The sequence below is a fragment of the Chelonia mydas genome, chromosome 26 (genome assembly GCF_015237465.2).
Source record: "Chelonia mydas isolate rCheMyd1 chromosome 26, rCheMyd1.pri.v2, whole genome shotgun sequence".
Taxonomy (NCBI): Eukaryota; Metazoa; Chordata; order Testudines; family Cheloniidae; genus Chelonia; species Chelonia mydas.
This window is the reverse complement of record NC_057859.1, coordinates 5,141,049-5,158,032: the sequence shown is the minus strand read 5'-3', so window position 1 is coordinate 5,158,032 and position 16,984 is coordinate 5,141,049. Positions and strand designations below refer to the sequence as shown.

General features: G+C 51.6%; 2 protein-coding genes across 7 annotated transcripts in view; one reads left to right on the top strand and one right to left on the bottom strand.

Annotated features, from left to right (window-relative positions):
* The window catches only part of XPO7 (exportin 7), a 76,572-nt gene extending 75,397 nt beyond the window's left edge, over window positions 1-1,175 (bottom strand). Inside the window, exon 1 of one of the 5 annotated variants that reach the window (XM_043536558.1) lies at window positions 1,022-1,175. In XM_043536558.1, the coding sequence (XP_043392493.1) occupies window positions 1,022-1,053 (32 nt within the window). In that variant the 5' untranslated portion in view covers window positions 1,054-1,175. The remainder of the gene's footprint in view (window positions 1-1,021) is intronic. The other 4 variants (XM_043536557.1, XM_037886436.2, XM_037886434.2 and 1 more) reach the window with 4 other exon arrangements.
* A 5,446-nt stretch (window positions 1,176-6,621) lies between these two features.
* On the top strand, window positions 6,622-13,377 carry LOC102936908 (kazal-type serine protease inhibitor domain-containing protein 1-like). 2 transcript variants are annotated; one of them, XM_043536323.1, is made up of 3 exons: window positions 6,622-7,402; window positions 9,096-9,256; window positions 10,521-13,377. In XM_043536323.1, the coding sequence occupies exons 1-3, from the start codon at window positions 7,270-7,272 to the stop codon at window positions 10,554-10,556; spliced, it is 330 nt and encodes a 109-aa protein (XP_043392258.1). In that variant the 5' UTR covers window positions 6,622-7,269; the 3' UTR covers window positions 10,557-13,377. The 2 variants fall into 2 exon arrangements, with proteins under 2 accessions (XP_043392258.1, XP_043392257.1); XM_043536322.1 differs by lacking the exon at window positions 10,521-13,377 and having other exon boundaries at window positions 9,096-9,702.
* Window positions 13,378-16,984: the final 3,607 nt, after the last annotated feature.

Below are 16,984 nucleotides of genomic sequence, written 5' to 3'. Positions count from 1 at the left end.
ACTTTGGGGTTGGCAGACCCTTACTACTTTTAACCAGAAAGAGGGTGAACACCAGAAGGGCTTAGCAGAGTACAGGAAAAAGTTTCCAGTCTTCTCTGCCTATAAAATAACCCAGGAAGACTTCAAAGCCCTCTGACACTAAGAGTGACCAGCTACTCTAGCTAACGCTGACTCTAGAGTGCTTTCAGGCATTATTTCCTGGAGCAAAGTGCCCAGTTGCGGCAGCTGATGGCAGATTGAGGGCTCCAATCCTGGGCAACCGTGCCCCAAATTCCCCTTCTCGCCCACCAGCGTTGCTGGTGACAGGCTCCCTCCGAGGCTGCTGCCCACCGCGGCCTGTTGCCCACCGCCCTTGGGCTGCTGCTAACGGCTGGCACCTGGGAAACCAAACAGCGAGCGGAGGCTGCATGCAGGGAACATAATGCAGCCCGGGCCCCTCACCAGCTGCTGCCGGGGGGTGCAGTCTGTGCACTTATGCTCCCGCAGCGCCCGGTACCCTTGGTCTGCAAGGCCTCACTCCTGGCTCCCACCAGCCTGCACAGGGCACGTGTGTGGGGGTGGGTGTGTGTGCGTGCGTGGGGGGGGCAATCAATGCTCGAGCAACGCTCAGTGTCGGGGGGGGGGGGGGTCCATGCCCCCCTTGACTTCCAGGTGCCCCAGCCCGGGGGAAGGGGGGGAAGCGGCCCCCTCCCCTTTACCAGAGGGGGGAGCTGCCCTAGCAGGAGGCGGCCCGGGCCTGGGGAGGGGGGGGGGGAGGTGCTCAGTCTCCTGGGCAGCCCGTAAGCCAGGCTGGGGGCGCTGGCACCGCCGCCTCAGGCTGGGGGGCGCCGCGCCTCGGGGTGGGGGGGCCCCTCCGCCCGCAGCGGGGCCCCGCGCCCCCAGATCCGAGCCACCCCCCGGGAGGTGCCCGCTGCCGTGCAGCCCCCGCCTCCCCGGGCCCCTCAGCCCCAGCAGCTCGCCAGGGCCGCCCCGCCGGCGGCCCCCTCGCGCGCCCCCCGCCCCGCGCGCGCTCTCCCCTCACCTGCACATGATCCGCCATTTTGCTCCATTCATGCTCCTCTCTCCTCCCCCCCGCGGCCGGGCCGCCGCGCCTGCGCGCTGCACCTTCCCGCTCCCGCACTTTGCGTACTGGACCCCGCCGCCAGCGCTGGGGCGGCGGGGTTTAGAGAATGGCGCAGCCGCTGCGGCGGCGTAAGCGACGCAGGAACGTCGGCGGCTCAGAGAGGAGCGGAGCCGGCGCGGGGGGGGGACTAGGCTTTGTTTACATGGCTCTTAAAGGGGCCGCGCACTGCAAAGGCAGCGCCGGAGCAACAGGCCGGGACCGGGCTGTGAGCCAAAGGGGCAGCCTGCCCTGTATCCTCCGCTTGCCCCGGGCCGGGGGCACTGTCCTGCCACTGCATCTGGCCGTGCACTGCACCCCCAGCTAGCCCTGTGCTGGGGGCAATGTCCTTCCATTGCACCTGGCCCTGTCCTGCCCTTTCCTCTGCCTGCCTTGTGCCGAGGCACTGCCCTTCTATTGCATCTGACCATGCACTGCATCCCCCAGTAGTCCTGTGCTGGGGGCACTGGCCTTCACTGCATCTGACCGTGCACTGCATCCCCCAGTAGCCCCGTGCTGGGGGCACTGCCCTTCACTGCATCTGACCATGCACTGCATCCCAACTAGCCCTGTGCTGGGGCACTGCCCTTCTACTGCATCTGACTGTGCACTGCATCCCCAACTAGCCCTGTGCTGGGGGCACTGTCCTTTCACTGCATCTGACTGTGCACTGCACCCCCAGCTAGCCCTGTGCTGGGGGCACTGTTCTTCCACTGCATCTGACTGTACACTGCACCCCCAGCTAGCCCTGTGCTGGGGGCACTGCCCTGCCCCTTCCCCTGCCTGCCTTGTGCCCAGGCACTGGCCTACCACTGCATCTGACTGTGCACTGCATCCCCAAGTAGCCCCGTGCTGGGGGCACTGTCCTATCATTGCATCTGACCGTGCACTGCACCCCCAGCTAGCCCTGTGCTGGGAGCACTGCCCTTGCACTGCATCTGACCGTGCACTGCACCCCAGCTAGCCCTGTGCTGGGGGCACTGTCCTTCCACTGCATCTGACTGTGCACTGCACCCCCAGCTAGCCCTGTGCTGGGGGCACTGCCCTGCCCCTTCCCCTGCCTGCCTTGTGCCCAGGCACTGGCCTACCACTGCATCTGACTGTTCACTGTATCCCCCAGTAGCCCCGTGCTGGGGGCACTGTCCTATCATTGCATCTGACCATGCACTGCACCCCCAGCTAGCCCTGTGCTGGGGGCACTGCCCTGCTACTGCACCTGGCCCTGTCATGCCCCTTCCCCTGCCTGCATTGTGGCCGGGCACTGCCCTTCTACTGCATCTGACAGTGCATTGCATCCCCAACTAGCCCCGTGCTGGGGGCACTGCCCTGGTACTGCATCTGGCTGTGTCCTGCACTCCCCATCAGGTGTGTGTTTCTGGGGCACTGCCATACCACAGTATCTGACCATGCACTGCACTGCCCCCCCAACCCAGTGCTGAGACACCCTCCTCACATACACAGCTCTTGTAATGTACCTTAGTCCTCACCTATGTACTATTCTCTTCCCTTGGCCCTTCACTCAGCAACACTGAGGTATTTGTGCCCTGATCTGTACCTCCCCTCCCACCATTCCAGTCCTTCTTACCCCAGTTTGTTTAATGCACTTTACCAAGCCCTACAGTACAACTCCTCTCCCCCTTGCTATCCAGCACGACATTGCTCCTCTACCCTGACTTGCAGGACCCAGCTGTTTTTTCTGTCCTGGGGCTATACACAGCTCTGATGAGACATCTTAATTGTGACTGGCAATTTCCAATCCAAACTGCATATTGGTTTATATGGAAAAATCTCTATTATTATTGTCGTTTTGTTGGTTGCTGTTTATTTATATAGTACCATACATCTACACCCCTTAGCACCGTTCCTCTACCTAAAATCAGCTGTGATCAGCTGGCTGTTTTGTTTATGAAGTCACTATAAATCCAAGAGACTCTGCCATGCTGGTTGTGAGCCGAGCCTGGCTGACACCATCTCTATGTCTATTCAATTAAGCACATGGCATTACCATGCCAAGCGTTTCAGGATTCTTGTCAGCACCAGAGACTGCATGCATGGAAAAAAAGGGGATTTTTACTTTTTAATTTGCCCTATTCTCCTCCCCATTTCCCCTTTCCCCAACATACACACATTCGCTAGTTTCAACCAAATCATGACTCCACAGACAGGGATGATGCAAACTTTGGTGCCCCCTCATGGTTCCCGATTGAATATCGGCTATGATGCAAGATGTTTGTATTATTCAGTCAACATTCTCACCTGGGGAAGGAACAGATGATAGTGGTGGATGGAAATAATTCCTGGATGGATTGTATTTTCTAATGGACAACCTATCCTAATTTCTCAATTACTGCCGGACAATCTTCACTCATTCATATAGTTGCTTTCCACAACTAACTCACTGTATAACTTTTAATGAGTGATGAATGCTTGGCTGCTAATATCTAAATTGTATTGTTAAATTTATTAATCGTATTTGGGTTATTGCTATATATATATATATTATATTACTTTTAAACCAACCTTTGTACTTTTGAAGAGATGCATTGTCTCATGCAGTAACCAAGATGCAACAATAGATAGAGAATTATATGGCTCCTGATAAATGATTTAACATCGGGAACTTCCAGGCGACCATGTTCAAGAGTGCAGAAGTCCATGGTGTCAGCACAGGACTCACTGGGAAAAGGAGCTCAGGGAAGATGTTGGAGAGTGGCTGCTTGCAGCCAGATTTTCACACGGAGCCTCTAATTTTAGGTGATTAATTTTGGGTGCCTAATCCGAGACATCTTGGGTCTGAGCTGTAGGGGAGCTGGGCATTTACACCCCACAATCATTTGAGTCAGAGCTGTTGGCACTCATCAGAACTGGAGTCCAGGACTGGAAGTCCAGGAGGTATCTCAGGTTGGGCATTCCGGATCAGAGGCCACTACTGGAAATGTTGGCTTTACCCTATACTATGGCCCTGTAGCCCGCAACTCAGCCGCATGCAGCTTTAGCTAAGTCTCAGATTTTTAAAGCAAAAGGCAAACAAAACAAATCCTAGTCTCTTATCCTGGGAACAGATTATTCAGCTATCTATCTACCTAACTATTTATCTGTCTATCTATCTATCGATCTATCTATCTTCCTAGCCCATCAACACAGTATCCAGATGCCATATACACAACTCAGAGGTACAGCAAAGGATCAGTCTTTCACCCCTTCTTTGTTTTATGCCACTTTCATAAGTGCATCTCCTCCCTTTTCCGTTTCGCCCTCCCTCTAATGAGTTGAACGTCAGTCCTTTTGTTGCTGGGCTGTGGCATGATTTTGCTATGTGGCCATGTGCTTTATGTGCCTGGCTGTTTTTTTTTTAGGTTTGAAATGCTTTGTATTTGTTCTTCATTGCATGGCATTTATAGACCCATTGCGGCAGGCACTCTGCAGGTAGACAGCAGTAGTTGCGTCTCTATTTTAATTTCCTTCTTGGTATCTCTTTTCTGTCTCATGTCAAGTTTACAGGGGCATGCGTGGGCAGAATGGGAGCTTGGAAGCAGTGAGCATAGGTATATGGTGTACGTGGGCGAAGGTGAAATGAAGACTTTGATCATCAGAGTTTGTAGATCTGACATGCGGTCTGTGGTACCCCTAACAAGAAACTCTGACCGTTTGCATTCTTGCCAGCCCCAGAAGTCTTCCTAGCTCTGAACATAGCCCGCCAGCGTTGAAAGATCTCAGCACTTTTAAATTCTGTACCTCCCAGCCTGCCTGTGCCTACAATCCTTAACTCAACTGACAGAGAGAGTAGTTCCCTTCCACCAATTTTTTATCTCCTTTCCCTACACTTTCTTCCTGGAAAATTCTCCAAAGAACAGAGCATCCCCACATCCAGCTGTCTTTCCTTCTTGCAAGAGCTCTATGATCACTCATACTGCCCAAATGACCATCATCTGGGGCCAGCAGGAACTTGAAAAGGAATCTGGGAAAGTCAAAGCAAAGTGAAGGGCAAGTAAATTTCCCCTCTGACCTGAGCAGCTCAGCAGGAAGGAGTCTGGCCTCAATTATCAAGTCCCATTCCATACAAAAGCTAGAATGGAGGCCAGGGGCTGAACACACAGTGCTGCCTCCGGGAAAGGAAGAACAGCTGCTTGTTAGACTCTGTCAGGCAAGCTGTCACAGTCACACCTGCTATCTCTGAGGGTGCCACCTGCACAACTGATCAGCAGAGATCAATACAAGCGGAGGGAGGATTTTTCTCCCTTTCCTGCAGGGATTGTGTTTGGAGGTGGAAAGCCCAGGATCGGTCTGCAGCTGCATACAATGGATCAACCTTGGGCTTAGCATCTGCGAAGACAAGATGGACTGTGGAGTCTCCTGGGGCAGGGGGAGATCTCAGCAAAGTAGGGACAGCTGAGAAAGGAAGAATCAATGAGGAAGGGAGGTTGGAGAAAAGAAAGGAACCAGGTTGCCCTTATGCACAGAGAATAATACCTTGTGCCAGGAATAGCCCCTATGGAGCCAGTGACACTGCTTATGGAGTAAGGTACTAATCAGTGTGGTAGTGAATCACAATCAGGCTATAGGGAGTGTGAGGGAGAGGGAAGGGATCCGAAGGAAAGAGAAGAGGGGTGAGAGGAGGAAAGATAAAGGGAGGAGACAGAAAAAGAAAACCCCACTGCTCCTTTAAAATACCCCAATACTTCACCAACCACACTCCTCTGTCACTAATGCAAGAGCTGAGGCCTAGTCTGATCTCCCTTACACCAGTGTAACTCCCTTGCTCCCAATGGCACCGTTCCTGATTTATACCAGAATGAGACAGGTAGCAGACTTGTCAGGTTTGGGAGCTCACAGGAGAATGCGGCAATCCTTTTAGGGTCTGGCTACACTTGGTGCTGGGGGTGCGATTCGCTTGTGTGAGCTCTCATCCAGCTAGAACGCTAAAAACACAGTGTAGCCATGGCAGCATGGGCGGCAGGATGGCTTAGCTGCCCCAAGTACATCCCCAGCCCAGCCCACAGGCACGTACTTGGGGCAGCTAGCCCATTCCGCCAATCATCCCCCGTTGGCTACACTCTCTTTTCAGTGTGCTAGCTGAATCAGAGCTAGCATGCGCATGTCTCCTTAGGCTGGGAATTTCGCCCCCAGCTCCAAGGGTAGGCGCACCCTTACAGACAACCCTTAGGGAAAAGCCCTATAGAACTGAATAGATCACCTTTCTATAGGTGAATCCCTCCGCTAGGACTGAATAGCGAATTCTGTCCCTGCTATAGAAATCTATAGGATGGCTAAAAAACCCAGACAAACTCTACAAGGAGCTTTATCTATCTATAGCTTTTATTGCCATATATCGATAAAGAGGATGACAGGATAAAAGTGAGGATGAAAGAGCAAAAAGATAAATGCAAAGTACGGGAGAGGAGGAGAGACCGAGGAGAAAGCAGGCCTCTCCACGTGCTTCCTCCTCACAAACCCATCCAGCCAGCTACAAAGACAAGGCAAGCTTCTTTTGCATTTATCTCCCTTTGCAATATAACTCTTAATAGGAAGCATCTGTGGGACACAGATGGTCTCCGGAGGAGCCTAGCCAGGGCTGGATTGGATCCCTCCAAAGACATCCTCTTTCCTCTTGCTCTGTCCTGGCCGTTGATTGAAACCAGAGCCTGCCTGCCACAGGGGTGTGAGAAGAGGGCGGGGAGAGGAGGGCAGCTCATGCTGCTGGAGTTATTAGTGTTTGGTTCTGAGTGGAAAGCAGAGGATCTGGACGTGGGGCTCTATCTGCACCCACCTCACGCCGCCAAGTGGGTCAGAGGAGATGTGATGCCCTGTTCCTTGCAGGGAAGAAGAGGCTCCCAGAGAAAGTCTGGAGGATGTTGCTGCTGCTGGTGATGGGTCTGGCTTGGTCCTTCCATGGAGCCTCCTGCTTGCCACATCCCTACGGATTCACGTGAGCAGAAGAGGAGGCGGAAGGGCAGTGCCAGTGTGTGCCAGAGCTGTGCCCCAGAGCCACAGCCTGCCCAGCCGGCTTGGTGCGTGACCACTGCGGCGGCTGCCTGGAGTGTGGGAATGCCAAGGGGCAGCCCTGCGACCTGGATGGCAGTGACACCTTCTATGGTCGGTGCGGGGAGAACCTGGAGTGCCAGCTGGACATCCAGGGGCTAGGCTATGGGGGGATCCCCGAGCTGCAATGCATGTGCAGGTCCCAGAGGGCCATGTGTGGCTCCAATCACATCACCTACCAGAACATCTGCAAGTTCCAGGAGGCCGTGCATGAGAGAGACAGGTGGAACCTCAGCATCACAAGTGATGGGCCCTGCCAAGCAGGTAACGGTCCGCCTCCTTGTTTGCCCTCTGCTGCTTGGGGAGAGACCGGGAGGGGAAGGTGGCCCAGGGATAGACGAGGGATGCAGTCACTTTTCCAGCATACCCGGGGTGAGGTGAAGAATGGCACAGGAGGTATCTAATCCTCCAAGCCATGGCCAGATTCCATCGGCCAAGCGTCTATCATTGGACAGCTTGGATGGCTGGAAGGGCCTTTCAGGGATGTCTTTAGCATTCTGGGCCTCTCAGCAAGGCTGTTATTGAGCAGGTGGAGCCTCTCAATCTCTCCTTCTGCCAGCAAACCCTTGCACCTCCTTCCTTGATCAATCCGCACAAGAGGTCAGGGGACTTGAGTGTCCTAAAGGGCTTTCAGAGCTGTCCTGCAAACTGGGTTTCCTTGTGCACTGGGCTCCCCTGTGAGCGAGCCCCCCAACCCCCTCCCAGGTGTGCCTTAAAAGCCAGAGCCGGATTCCTTCCGGTGCTGATTTATAATGAAAGGAGTTTGGGCAGAGAGAATATTCAGGTGCCTGTGTACATGTACATCGAACACATCCATTTACCACCCCATCCACAGATAGCTGCACTGCAGTTATGATTTATGTATGTACCACGTCTGTGTACCCTATATATGTCCCATATGTATTGTTTGTATATATATATTGTATGCAAGTACCATATGGATATATGTACACAGCGTCTTATGTACCATGTTATTGTATATGTGCATGTACCATAGGTATATTGTATTAGTACTATATGTATGTACCATATGTGAATGTATGTACTGTGTATATCTGGGTGTACCATAAGTAGAGAACACATAAGTACATGGGGTCAAATCCTCAGCTGAGATAAGTCAATGGAGCGGTAATGATTTACCCCAGGTGGGGATATGGCACGTTAAAATGTGGTTATGTATGTGCCACATGTGTATTTGTTCCATACGTATTGTGTGGTTTCAGAGTAGCAGCCGTGTTAGTCTGTATTCGCAAAAAGAAAAGGGTGCCACAAGTACGCCTTTTCTTTATAAGTATTGTATATATCATATGTGGAGGTTAGGGACAGAAGGCCCAATCGCTCAACCCTTACTCACACGAACTGTAGCCCTTACTCATGCAAATTTTCCCACTGACTTCCCTGAGGCTACTCCTGTGTGTAAGAGTTGTGTGTAGCACAGGGATCCTTTAGGACGAAGAGCTCTAGAGAAATGCAAGCTAATGGTAGTGATTATTATTAATGGCTAGAGATGGGCCAAAAGCCAAACTGAAGATTTGATCGCTCCCAGATTTCTGGGAAACTCCAACGTGGATCCGAATCTGAACTCTGTGGCTCAGACCCATCAATGACACCTAAAATCAACAATTCAGTGTATTTCTCACATTGTCTGTTTCCTCTGATAAGGTGGGCTGGGATCAGGCAGCAGACGTGGTTCATTGCTGCACTCATTACAATATAAGGTGACTTGTGTTATCTCCTACCCATGTAGACTGACCTGGCAGAGGGAGTGGCTAGATAGGATAGGAATAACTGCTGCTGAATAAGATGCTTTCATTGTTTAAATCTCTGCCATGCTCCCTGCAGCAGCCTTTATGATTCTGGTTAGGGGAGGTTCATTTCTGTCTGGTGATAGAAGAGGGTTAGGTTCTGACCTCCTGAGCTTCTAAAATCCTCGGCCTTTTGTCTGGATTCTGTGCAGTTCCCCAGATCAAGCACCATCCCCAAGACCAGGTGAATGTGTCTGGCTATGATGTGATCTTCATGTGTGAGGTCTTTGCCTACCCCATGGCCCTCGTGGAATGGAGGAAGGATGAAGAAGAATTCGCTCTACCTGGAGATGATCCTCACATCTCCATCCAAGTGAGTGACACCATCACAGCTCCGCCTAGGCAAGGGGTCCCCCAGCTTCGCTCCACCCAGGTGGAGGCAGCTAAATACAGGTGAATGATCCCAAATCAGCACGGCCATGGTGAGTGACCCTGACATGCACCTCTGCCCAGGTGCATCACACACTTATCTCCATCTCGGTGAGTCTCCTCCATGCTCAGTGAGATCTGGAGGTCCTTAGGGTGTGTGCATTTTCCTGAATGGCCCAGCTTGGTGATCGACCGTGGGACTCATTTGCCCTAATTCTCTTCCTGCTCTCAGTCCAGCGGTGGCCCTTTGAAATACGAGCTGTCCAGCTGGCTGCAGATTGAAGGGGTGAGGAAGGCGGATGGAGGCACCTACTTCTGCACTGCACACAACAAGCTGGGCAATGCCACTGCCAAAGCTACTCTTCTTGTCGCCAGTGCAAGTGCCCTGTATCCCTGCCCTCTCTGTGTGTGTGCAAGGAAACAAGAGACGAAAGAAACAGTCTCGCGCTCTCAGTATGAGGCCTCCTGAACGGCCCAAACTCCATCCTTGACCCAAAGAATCAAAGGCAGCCCTGGCTGCAATGAAATGTTGGTTGTCACGGCTTCATATGCCAGGGCAGGTTTAGGCTGCCCTCAGTTACACCCGTGCAGCCCTGCTGACTTCAACTGAGTTGCATCCATGTAACCATCAGACGGGATTCAGTCTGGAGATTTGATATATTCACTGGAAAACACTGTGTTACACTGGCAGAGTTGCTGGAGAAGGGAGGGGTAGACACCAGGAGAAAGGAGGAGGGGGAAGGGAGATGAAGGCAATTGGGGATGAAGGGAAGGGGGACAGAAAGAGGGAGAAAGGGAGGTTGGGAGGGAGGAAAGGAGGCCTTTTGCAATGAAATCCTTGGGTCTGTCCCCATTTTTAGGGGAAACTGAGGTGAAATGATAAGATCTGAGGCTGGGTCCCTGTCCCACCCATTCCAGAGAAAGAGAGGTGGAGGGAGAGAGAGATTCAGGGTGTGCCAGCCCACGTGCAGACAGTCTGCAGAGTTCCCCTGTGAGCCAGAGGCAGAGGCCAGTCTCATGTCTGCTGCGTGGCATTCAGTGGGGAAAGGCCTGGGTCAGAAACACCCTCCCAAGATGCTAAACTATGGGCAGGGACAGAAACTGGAACAATTGCTACAGAGCCCAGCTGGGCTTCTCTTATCCCTCTCACTGATCCTGCCTCTCCCTTTCCTTTATCCCGCCCTCCCGCCCTCTGTGTCCTGCTGCAGAAGCTGCTCCCCCTGCCCTGTTTAGCTCCCCAGTGAACCCAGGAGAAGAGGCTCCCACAGCCAGCAAGGAAGAGGAGGATTACTGTGAATATTACTAACGTGGTGCCATCCCTCCCCACGGCTGACCAACCCTGCTGCAGAAATCAGAATGGGCAACGACAGGAGAGGGGAAGCAGATGAGCCTGAAGGGCAGGGCTTTTCCGGCTTCCTCTGGCTGGTGCTAAGATGCCCTGGATTCTGTGATCCTAACAGCCATGGGCCAGGTCTCTCATGAGGGACATTAGGATATGGGCAAGAAGCTCTGAAGCTGACTCTCCTGCCACTGGCTTGCCTGGGGAATGGGTGAATGGACTCTTGAGGGTTAGGAAGTGCCCCTACCTAGCATGCTCTAACCCCATACCCTTCATTCAGGCAGTGGTGTTCCAAGGGGTCAAAGGGGCCGTTCTACTGAAGGAGCCAAATGGACATTGACTAGATGGCCTTACTGCTACTGAACGCTGCAGTAACCACCTGTCCTCTGGAGAGCTCTGGCTCGCTACTGCGCAATGTGGTGCTCTCACAGGAAGGGAGGATCGGGCGTTCACACTCATAACCCTTCCATAGAGGAGTGAAGAGGGGCTAGCACAAAGCCTGGGCATCACTTCAGTCCCACTTAGTCCCTGCTGTGCAAAGGGCCAGCACGAGGGCTATGCTAAAGAGAAGCACAGGCTTTCTCTCATCTTCGGTACCCAGGTAAATGTCACTCAGGGCCTGCATTTTAACGCCCCACATTCCGCTGGGGAACAGGGGGGTGCTGCTGAGGTTACAGTTGTAAAGATCCTACAGTGCTCCAGGGGTGGTAAGGGCTGAGTTGTAGGGGAAAGAAAAATGATGTGTGTGCAGTGCTGGGGAGCACAGTTGGCATGATTTCCCTCTAACCTAGCCAGGAGGAGAAGATTGGAGCTGGATGCATTTCGGGGGAACCTTAGGGAGGAGCACAGGTTCTCTGCACCCCCCTGCAGTGCATCAGAAGCAGGACTGTACCCAAGCCTGTCCCAGCAGATGCAGGATCCCAATGCAGCCTGGGCGCTCCTCTTGCCAGAGGATGCAGAGGGTCGAAGGGATGGGGGTGGGAGCGAGGGAGAGTGGAGAGTGGAGACTGGAGAGTGGAGCACCTAGTTGAAAGGAGGCTATATCTGGTTTGCAAGCACTCAAAGAAAGAAAATGATTAGCTGTGAAAGATGCTTCCTATGAGACCTGTAACAGTTTATATCCTATCTGCAGCGAGGGTATAAATAACAGCCTGTTTCCGGGTAGAGAAGAGCCTGGGTCTCATGTATATTTTAAATGATTCCAAATAATTTCATTCCTAGTTATGTCCAGCTGGTGGTGGAATGTGATCTCCTGTGGTTTCTTGCAACGATAACACTTTGCCTTCTATGTTTGCAAACATCAGCTGATTCAGCCTCACAGGAGCACATCATTATCTTCATTTTACAGATGGGGAAACTGAGTTATAGGGAGGGCAAAAAAGTGACTTGCCCAAGGTCATGCAGTCATGAGCAGAGAGGCAATAATCCCTCTCTGTGGGCCAGGTTTCATTGTCAGAGAAGCTTGCCCTTTAATTAGGTGCTTAAGCAGGTGCTGAAGGTCTTCTGAAAACCTGGACCCAGCTGTGGATGCTGAGACTTACTGAAAGTTCTGGCGTCTGATGTCTCCAGGGTAACCACATCTGGAATATTGTGTTCAGTTCTGGGCACCACGTTCCCAGACGCACATCGACAGACTGGAAGGAGTTCAGAGAAGAATGACAAGGATGATCAAGGAGGTAAGCAAAGATTAAAAGAGCTAAATCCATCTGGTTTAGCTAAGCAATCACTGAAAGGGGACATGGTAACAGCCTGACAATATTGGAAGGCTGTGAACTCCCAGAAAGGAGGAGGGTTATTTATGGGGATGCAGGGGATTAACTAGGAGGAACGGGATCACAGTTATTATTTGTATTGCAGTAGCCTGAGAGCCCACAGCCCCTTTGTGCTAGGCGCTGTACAAATATATAGCAAAGAGACAGCCCCTGCCACAAAGAGCTTGGAATGCAAGTAATGGTACTAGGAAAGGGAATATCAGGACAGCCTTCCTGATGGTGAGATCCGTCAGGTGGTCTGGGAGCTCCATCACTTGGGACATTTAGGACTAAACTCTAGAAAACAGGCAGTAGGGAAGAATCCTGCGTAGGTCTCTTCTATGAACCCAGGAGTCCTGGGTTCCAGTTCTCTGCTCTAACTGCGAGAGCATGTGAATGCTCGCTTGCCAAAGGTCTTTGCAGTAAATCCCCTGTATAATATTAGGACTAGCACAAGGTGCTCCCACACAGGTACTTCGTGGGCAATCATGGCCCCTTCCACGTTCTTGGGGAAGAGGGTGTGTTAGTGTGAGTTACAGCTTGGTACCCCCCAAAGAGCCCCAGATCTGAAATGTCCATTGCAAAGACCCTTGCACTGATCTGAACTCATTGGAATCTCTGGCTAACACTTCCCCATCCCAGGTGCCATCTCCTCTTTCCCCAGCCCTTCATCCCAATTCGGGACCTCTCAGGCAGGACAGGAGCAGTTGTGTGTGACCCACAGCTGGGCTTAAAGGGACAGTGGTCTGGGATGGCCACTTACTTTCCCCCTCCCACCCTTTTCCTCTCACCCAGTGGCTACTTCTGTTATTCCAAACACCTGGAACAGAGTAACTGGCCTTTCACATGACCTTCAAGTGCCAGTGCCCCATTTCAGCAGGGATTATATTTTTCTGTAGGTGTGGACAGCACCGAGGACATTGTGGTCTCTACCATCAAGCAAAAATTATTATAATTATTATTAGCAATAAAGTGATTGAAATAATAAAATACAATCTGTTTAATTTCATTTATCTTAACTAGAAATGGGCCCAAACAGCTACCCTTGAGCCAAACCTGCCCAAACGTTAGAGACATTTGTGTATGGATCTGGATCTGAAGGCTGCAATGGACCCCATGGGGCCACAGGATTCACATGTCCCCAGATTTGGGGAAAGCTCAGATTCATATCTGGTTCTGGAACTGAGCTTGGGGATTCAGGCCTGATGGTGGTGGTCTCTCATCCTGCAGCCCGATCTGTGATTTCAAGTTAAAATGAAATACGCCAAAGAAGCATGAGGTCCCCAGTGCAAATCCTTCCCTCCACCCCGGCAGATAGCAAATTGGAATGTTCAGTATTCAGGCTGCCTGCTTGGCTGAAAGTGGCTACATGCCTTATACTGTAACAATAAGGGTGATGCAAAGGAGCTGCCAAGATGGCGATAACATTCCTCGTCCAGCACCCCTTCCCTTGGCTTGCACTGGGACAGGCTGCTGGAGTTAAAGAGATATTAACCCCAGCAGCTTGGCATCCACTTGCAAATAGGGACTAATCCCATCAGAATGCCCTGTGTCCCACTGAAGGGAGTATAGATCAGATATTCTTGGGATTTATCAATACACTGATGAGGTGGTTCCGGTCTGATAGTCCCTGGGTATCCATCCAGATGCTGAGGGAATGTGGACCACTTCCCAGCTTCCGATGCTCCCAGAGAATCAATGTGGCTCAGAAATATTACAGATGCCCCCAGTGTGGCTGAAGCAACACGGAACCAGATACATTCACCATATGCCTAATGTGCCAATGCAATGACAAGGGATGAGCCCACTCTGCCAGCAAAAGCACACAGCTCAGATAGCATCTGGCTGTGTAATCTGCTAATCTTCAAATCTTCAGTCCCCCAGATGCCCAACATGGGGAGATTCTGCTTGGATATTCCTAGGATTCTCAATATGCCAGGGAAGGGATGCAGGTCGGATAGTCCACAGACACCTGGAATGTCAGGGCTCTGATATGTCTGGACGAGCCATCTGGTGAAGTATGGATCCTATTCATAGGCTGCTCGACATACCAATGAAACAATGGAAAGAGAAAAAGCATCTCTGAGCATCTCTCTAAATAAACCAAAGTGCCCTCAGCATGCTGTCTCCAAGCGGAGTTATTTCAGTGTCAGTTTTCTTGTCCCTGTAAAATATAGCGCCTCTGGAATTTGTTTGCAGAAACAAAGCTGTGTGCATGGGGGCTGCATGGAATAATCATTGGGGCATCTTCAGATGGAAGTCCTGAGCAGTCACGGCTGTTAAAGATCCCATGGCACTTTCCCTAAGAGTCACGGAGCCAGACTTTGATCCCAGTTACACCAGGGCAAATACAGAATAGCTCCACCGAAGTCGATGGAGCCATTCCAGATTTACACTGGTGTAACTGAAATCACAATCTGGCCTTTTGCATTAACCCTGGTGTCCTGGCCAAATCTGTTATTCTATTCTGCCTCCTTAAATCCCCTGGCGGTTCAACTGGGTTTGGGATTCTTCTTCACTTGCTGTCCTAAATTGCTGTGTAATGATGCCATGTTGCTGCTACACAGCTGCTGCCTCCTGCCCCAGGGGTGGCTGTGTTTCAGTGGGAGGGGGGTGGGCCAAGTGATTCTTGGACATCTTGTTTGCAATGTGTTACTTACGGGTGAAAGATGCTATATAACATAATCCAGCATTATTGTCAGTCTCGTTAGAGACCTGTCCCCTTTATTGTCGCCGTATCCAAAACCGTAACTGCCTGCCACAACACCACCTCTGCATCATAATGGGAATCAAATGGCCCGACAAAATCACCAGCAATGAAGTACTATGGCTGGCAGCCATGCTAGCACGGAGGAAAATGACTTAGGTTGGAACAATCGACTGCCTAAGAAAGTTCCATGCAGTGCATTTGAAAAAGGCAGTAAGAAGACTGGCTACCCAAAACACTGCTACAAGGAGCATCATACAGTCTGCCAGGCTGGACTTTATGACCTAGGAGGATACGGGCCATGGCAGGCGAGCTTGGTACTCTGCTACGAAACAAGCAGAATGTGCAACAGAATGTCATCGCTCCATCGTGCCCGACAGCAGGAGGGAACGTAGACACTGACTTGCCTTGACGCGTTTCCTGAACCCTACAGGTGGAAACTGATTTCCAGGCGCAGGCATACTCAAATACAAGAGACTGCCATTATTATTATTATTATTATTGCCGGTCACATAGAGAACAAGGGGGGATGAAATGGCCACTGGAGGGTGCTCCAACAGATGTAGACTTACACTTGCAGGTAGAAAGGGTGCCTAGTTCATGCAAAGCACATGCCACCTGCTTCCGCTCAGACCCTCCCTTACTTCTCCAGAGGGGCCAAGCCAGCCCCGATTGCCAGCAGGGGGCAGGGAAGCCATGCAGTGAGTTAATGTGTGCACTTTCTCCCCTAGGTTCTCTCTTGTAACGAGTGTGTCCCAGCCCCATTGTCTGAGGGTGTGGGATCCCCTCACCCACACTGTGTGAGCCCGGGAAGCCCAAAGCAGTAGCACACAGCGCCAAGTTAAATCACGTTCCATTGCATCAAATGTAAGCGACCTGTTTCCACTGTCCCTCAATATCAAAGACAGGTTACGCTGCCAGCAGGCGCAGGAGCTGAGCCTGCCACTGCTCGACTGGCCCTGCTCTGTGGTTAAAGACAGGCGTCCAGCCCCCAGGCAGTGAAGCCAGTGTCTCTTGGCGCCAGGACATTTGCTTTCTCCTGCTTTGCATGACCGCCTGTTGCCCCATTTCCCTGGAACCACCTCATTTACCTGCTCTGAGGTGCTGGCATCAGGGACAAGGTGGCTGTTTCTTTAAAGCTCATAAGTAAAGCATGAAGCAGGTGCAGAGAGCCAATGCAAGCAACAGAGAGAGCGAGAAAGAGAGAGAGAGCACAAATCCCCAGAAAACCCATCCCCCAAGAGCCCCACACCTCTGTGATTTGGGGCTTCTCACAAACTGAATGTACCTGGGGCAGCTGGACCCTGACTTTAGAATGGATTAAACAAACCTTCTGGCTTCAAATGAGCCCCTCTCTAATCCAGATGGGCCTGCAGATCCCAGGGCATGTTGGGATATAGAGTGGTACGACAAGAGCCCAGAGTCTGTCCAAGAATAGTGGAGTTGGGTGGGAGGAGCGGGTTCTGACCCGTTGCCTGTGCCTTTTCTGAATAGAAGGAGGGTGATAATAAAGTCAAAACAAAAGTGTATAATTGGTGTCTTTGTGGAGTGTGTAGGAATTGGGTAGTATTCCTTTAAATAGTTTGTGAGCCCTCTAGCGATGCTCACTGAGCTCTGTATTTCAGAAACTGCCAGAAATCAACCAGTGTCGTGGTGCTGTTGTAACCCATACTGTGTTGCTAGGCCTGGTGTGTTTGTGTATAGTTAGTAAATACAGCTATCTGGGATCCAGCTAAGCCCCCTGGGGTGTCTTCAGATTGTTGTGGTGGTGTAAAGAGCGAAAGACTCAAGAGCGTCTGTGTGTACAATTTGTGCATGTGTGTGCATGTACAGCCTGTGGATGAGGGAGTACAATCGGTATGTGTGTAAGCATCT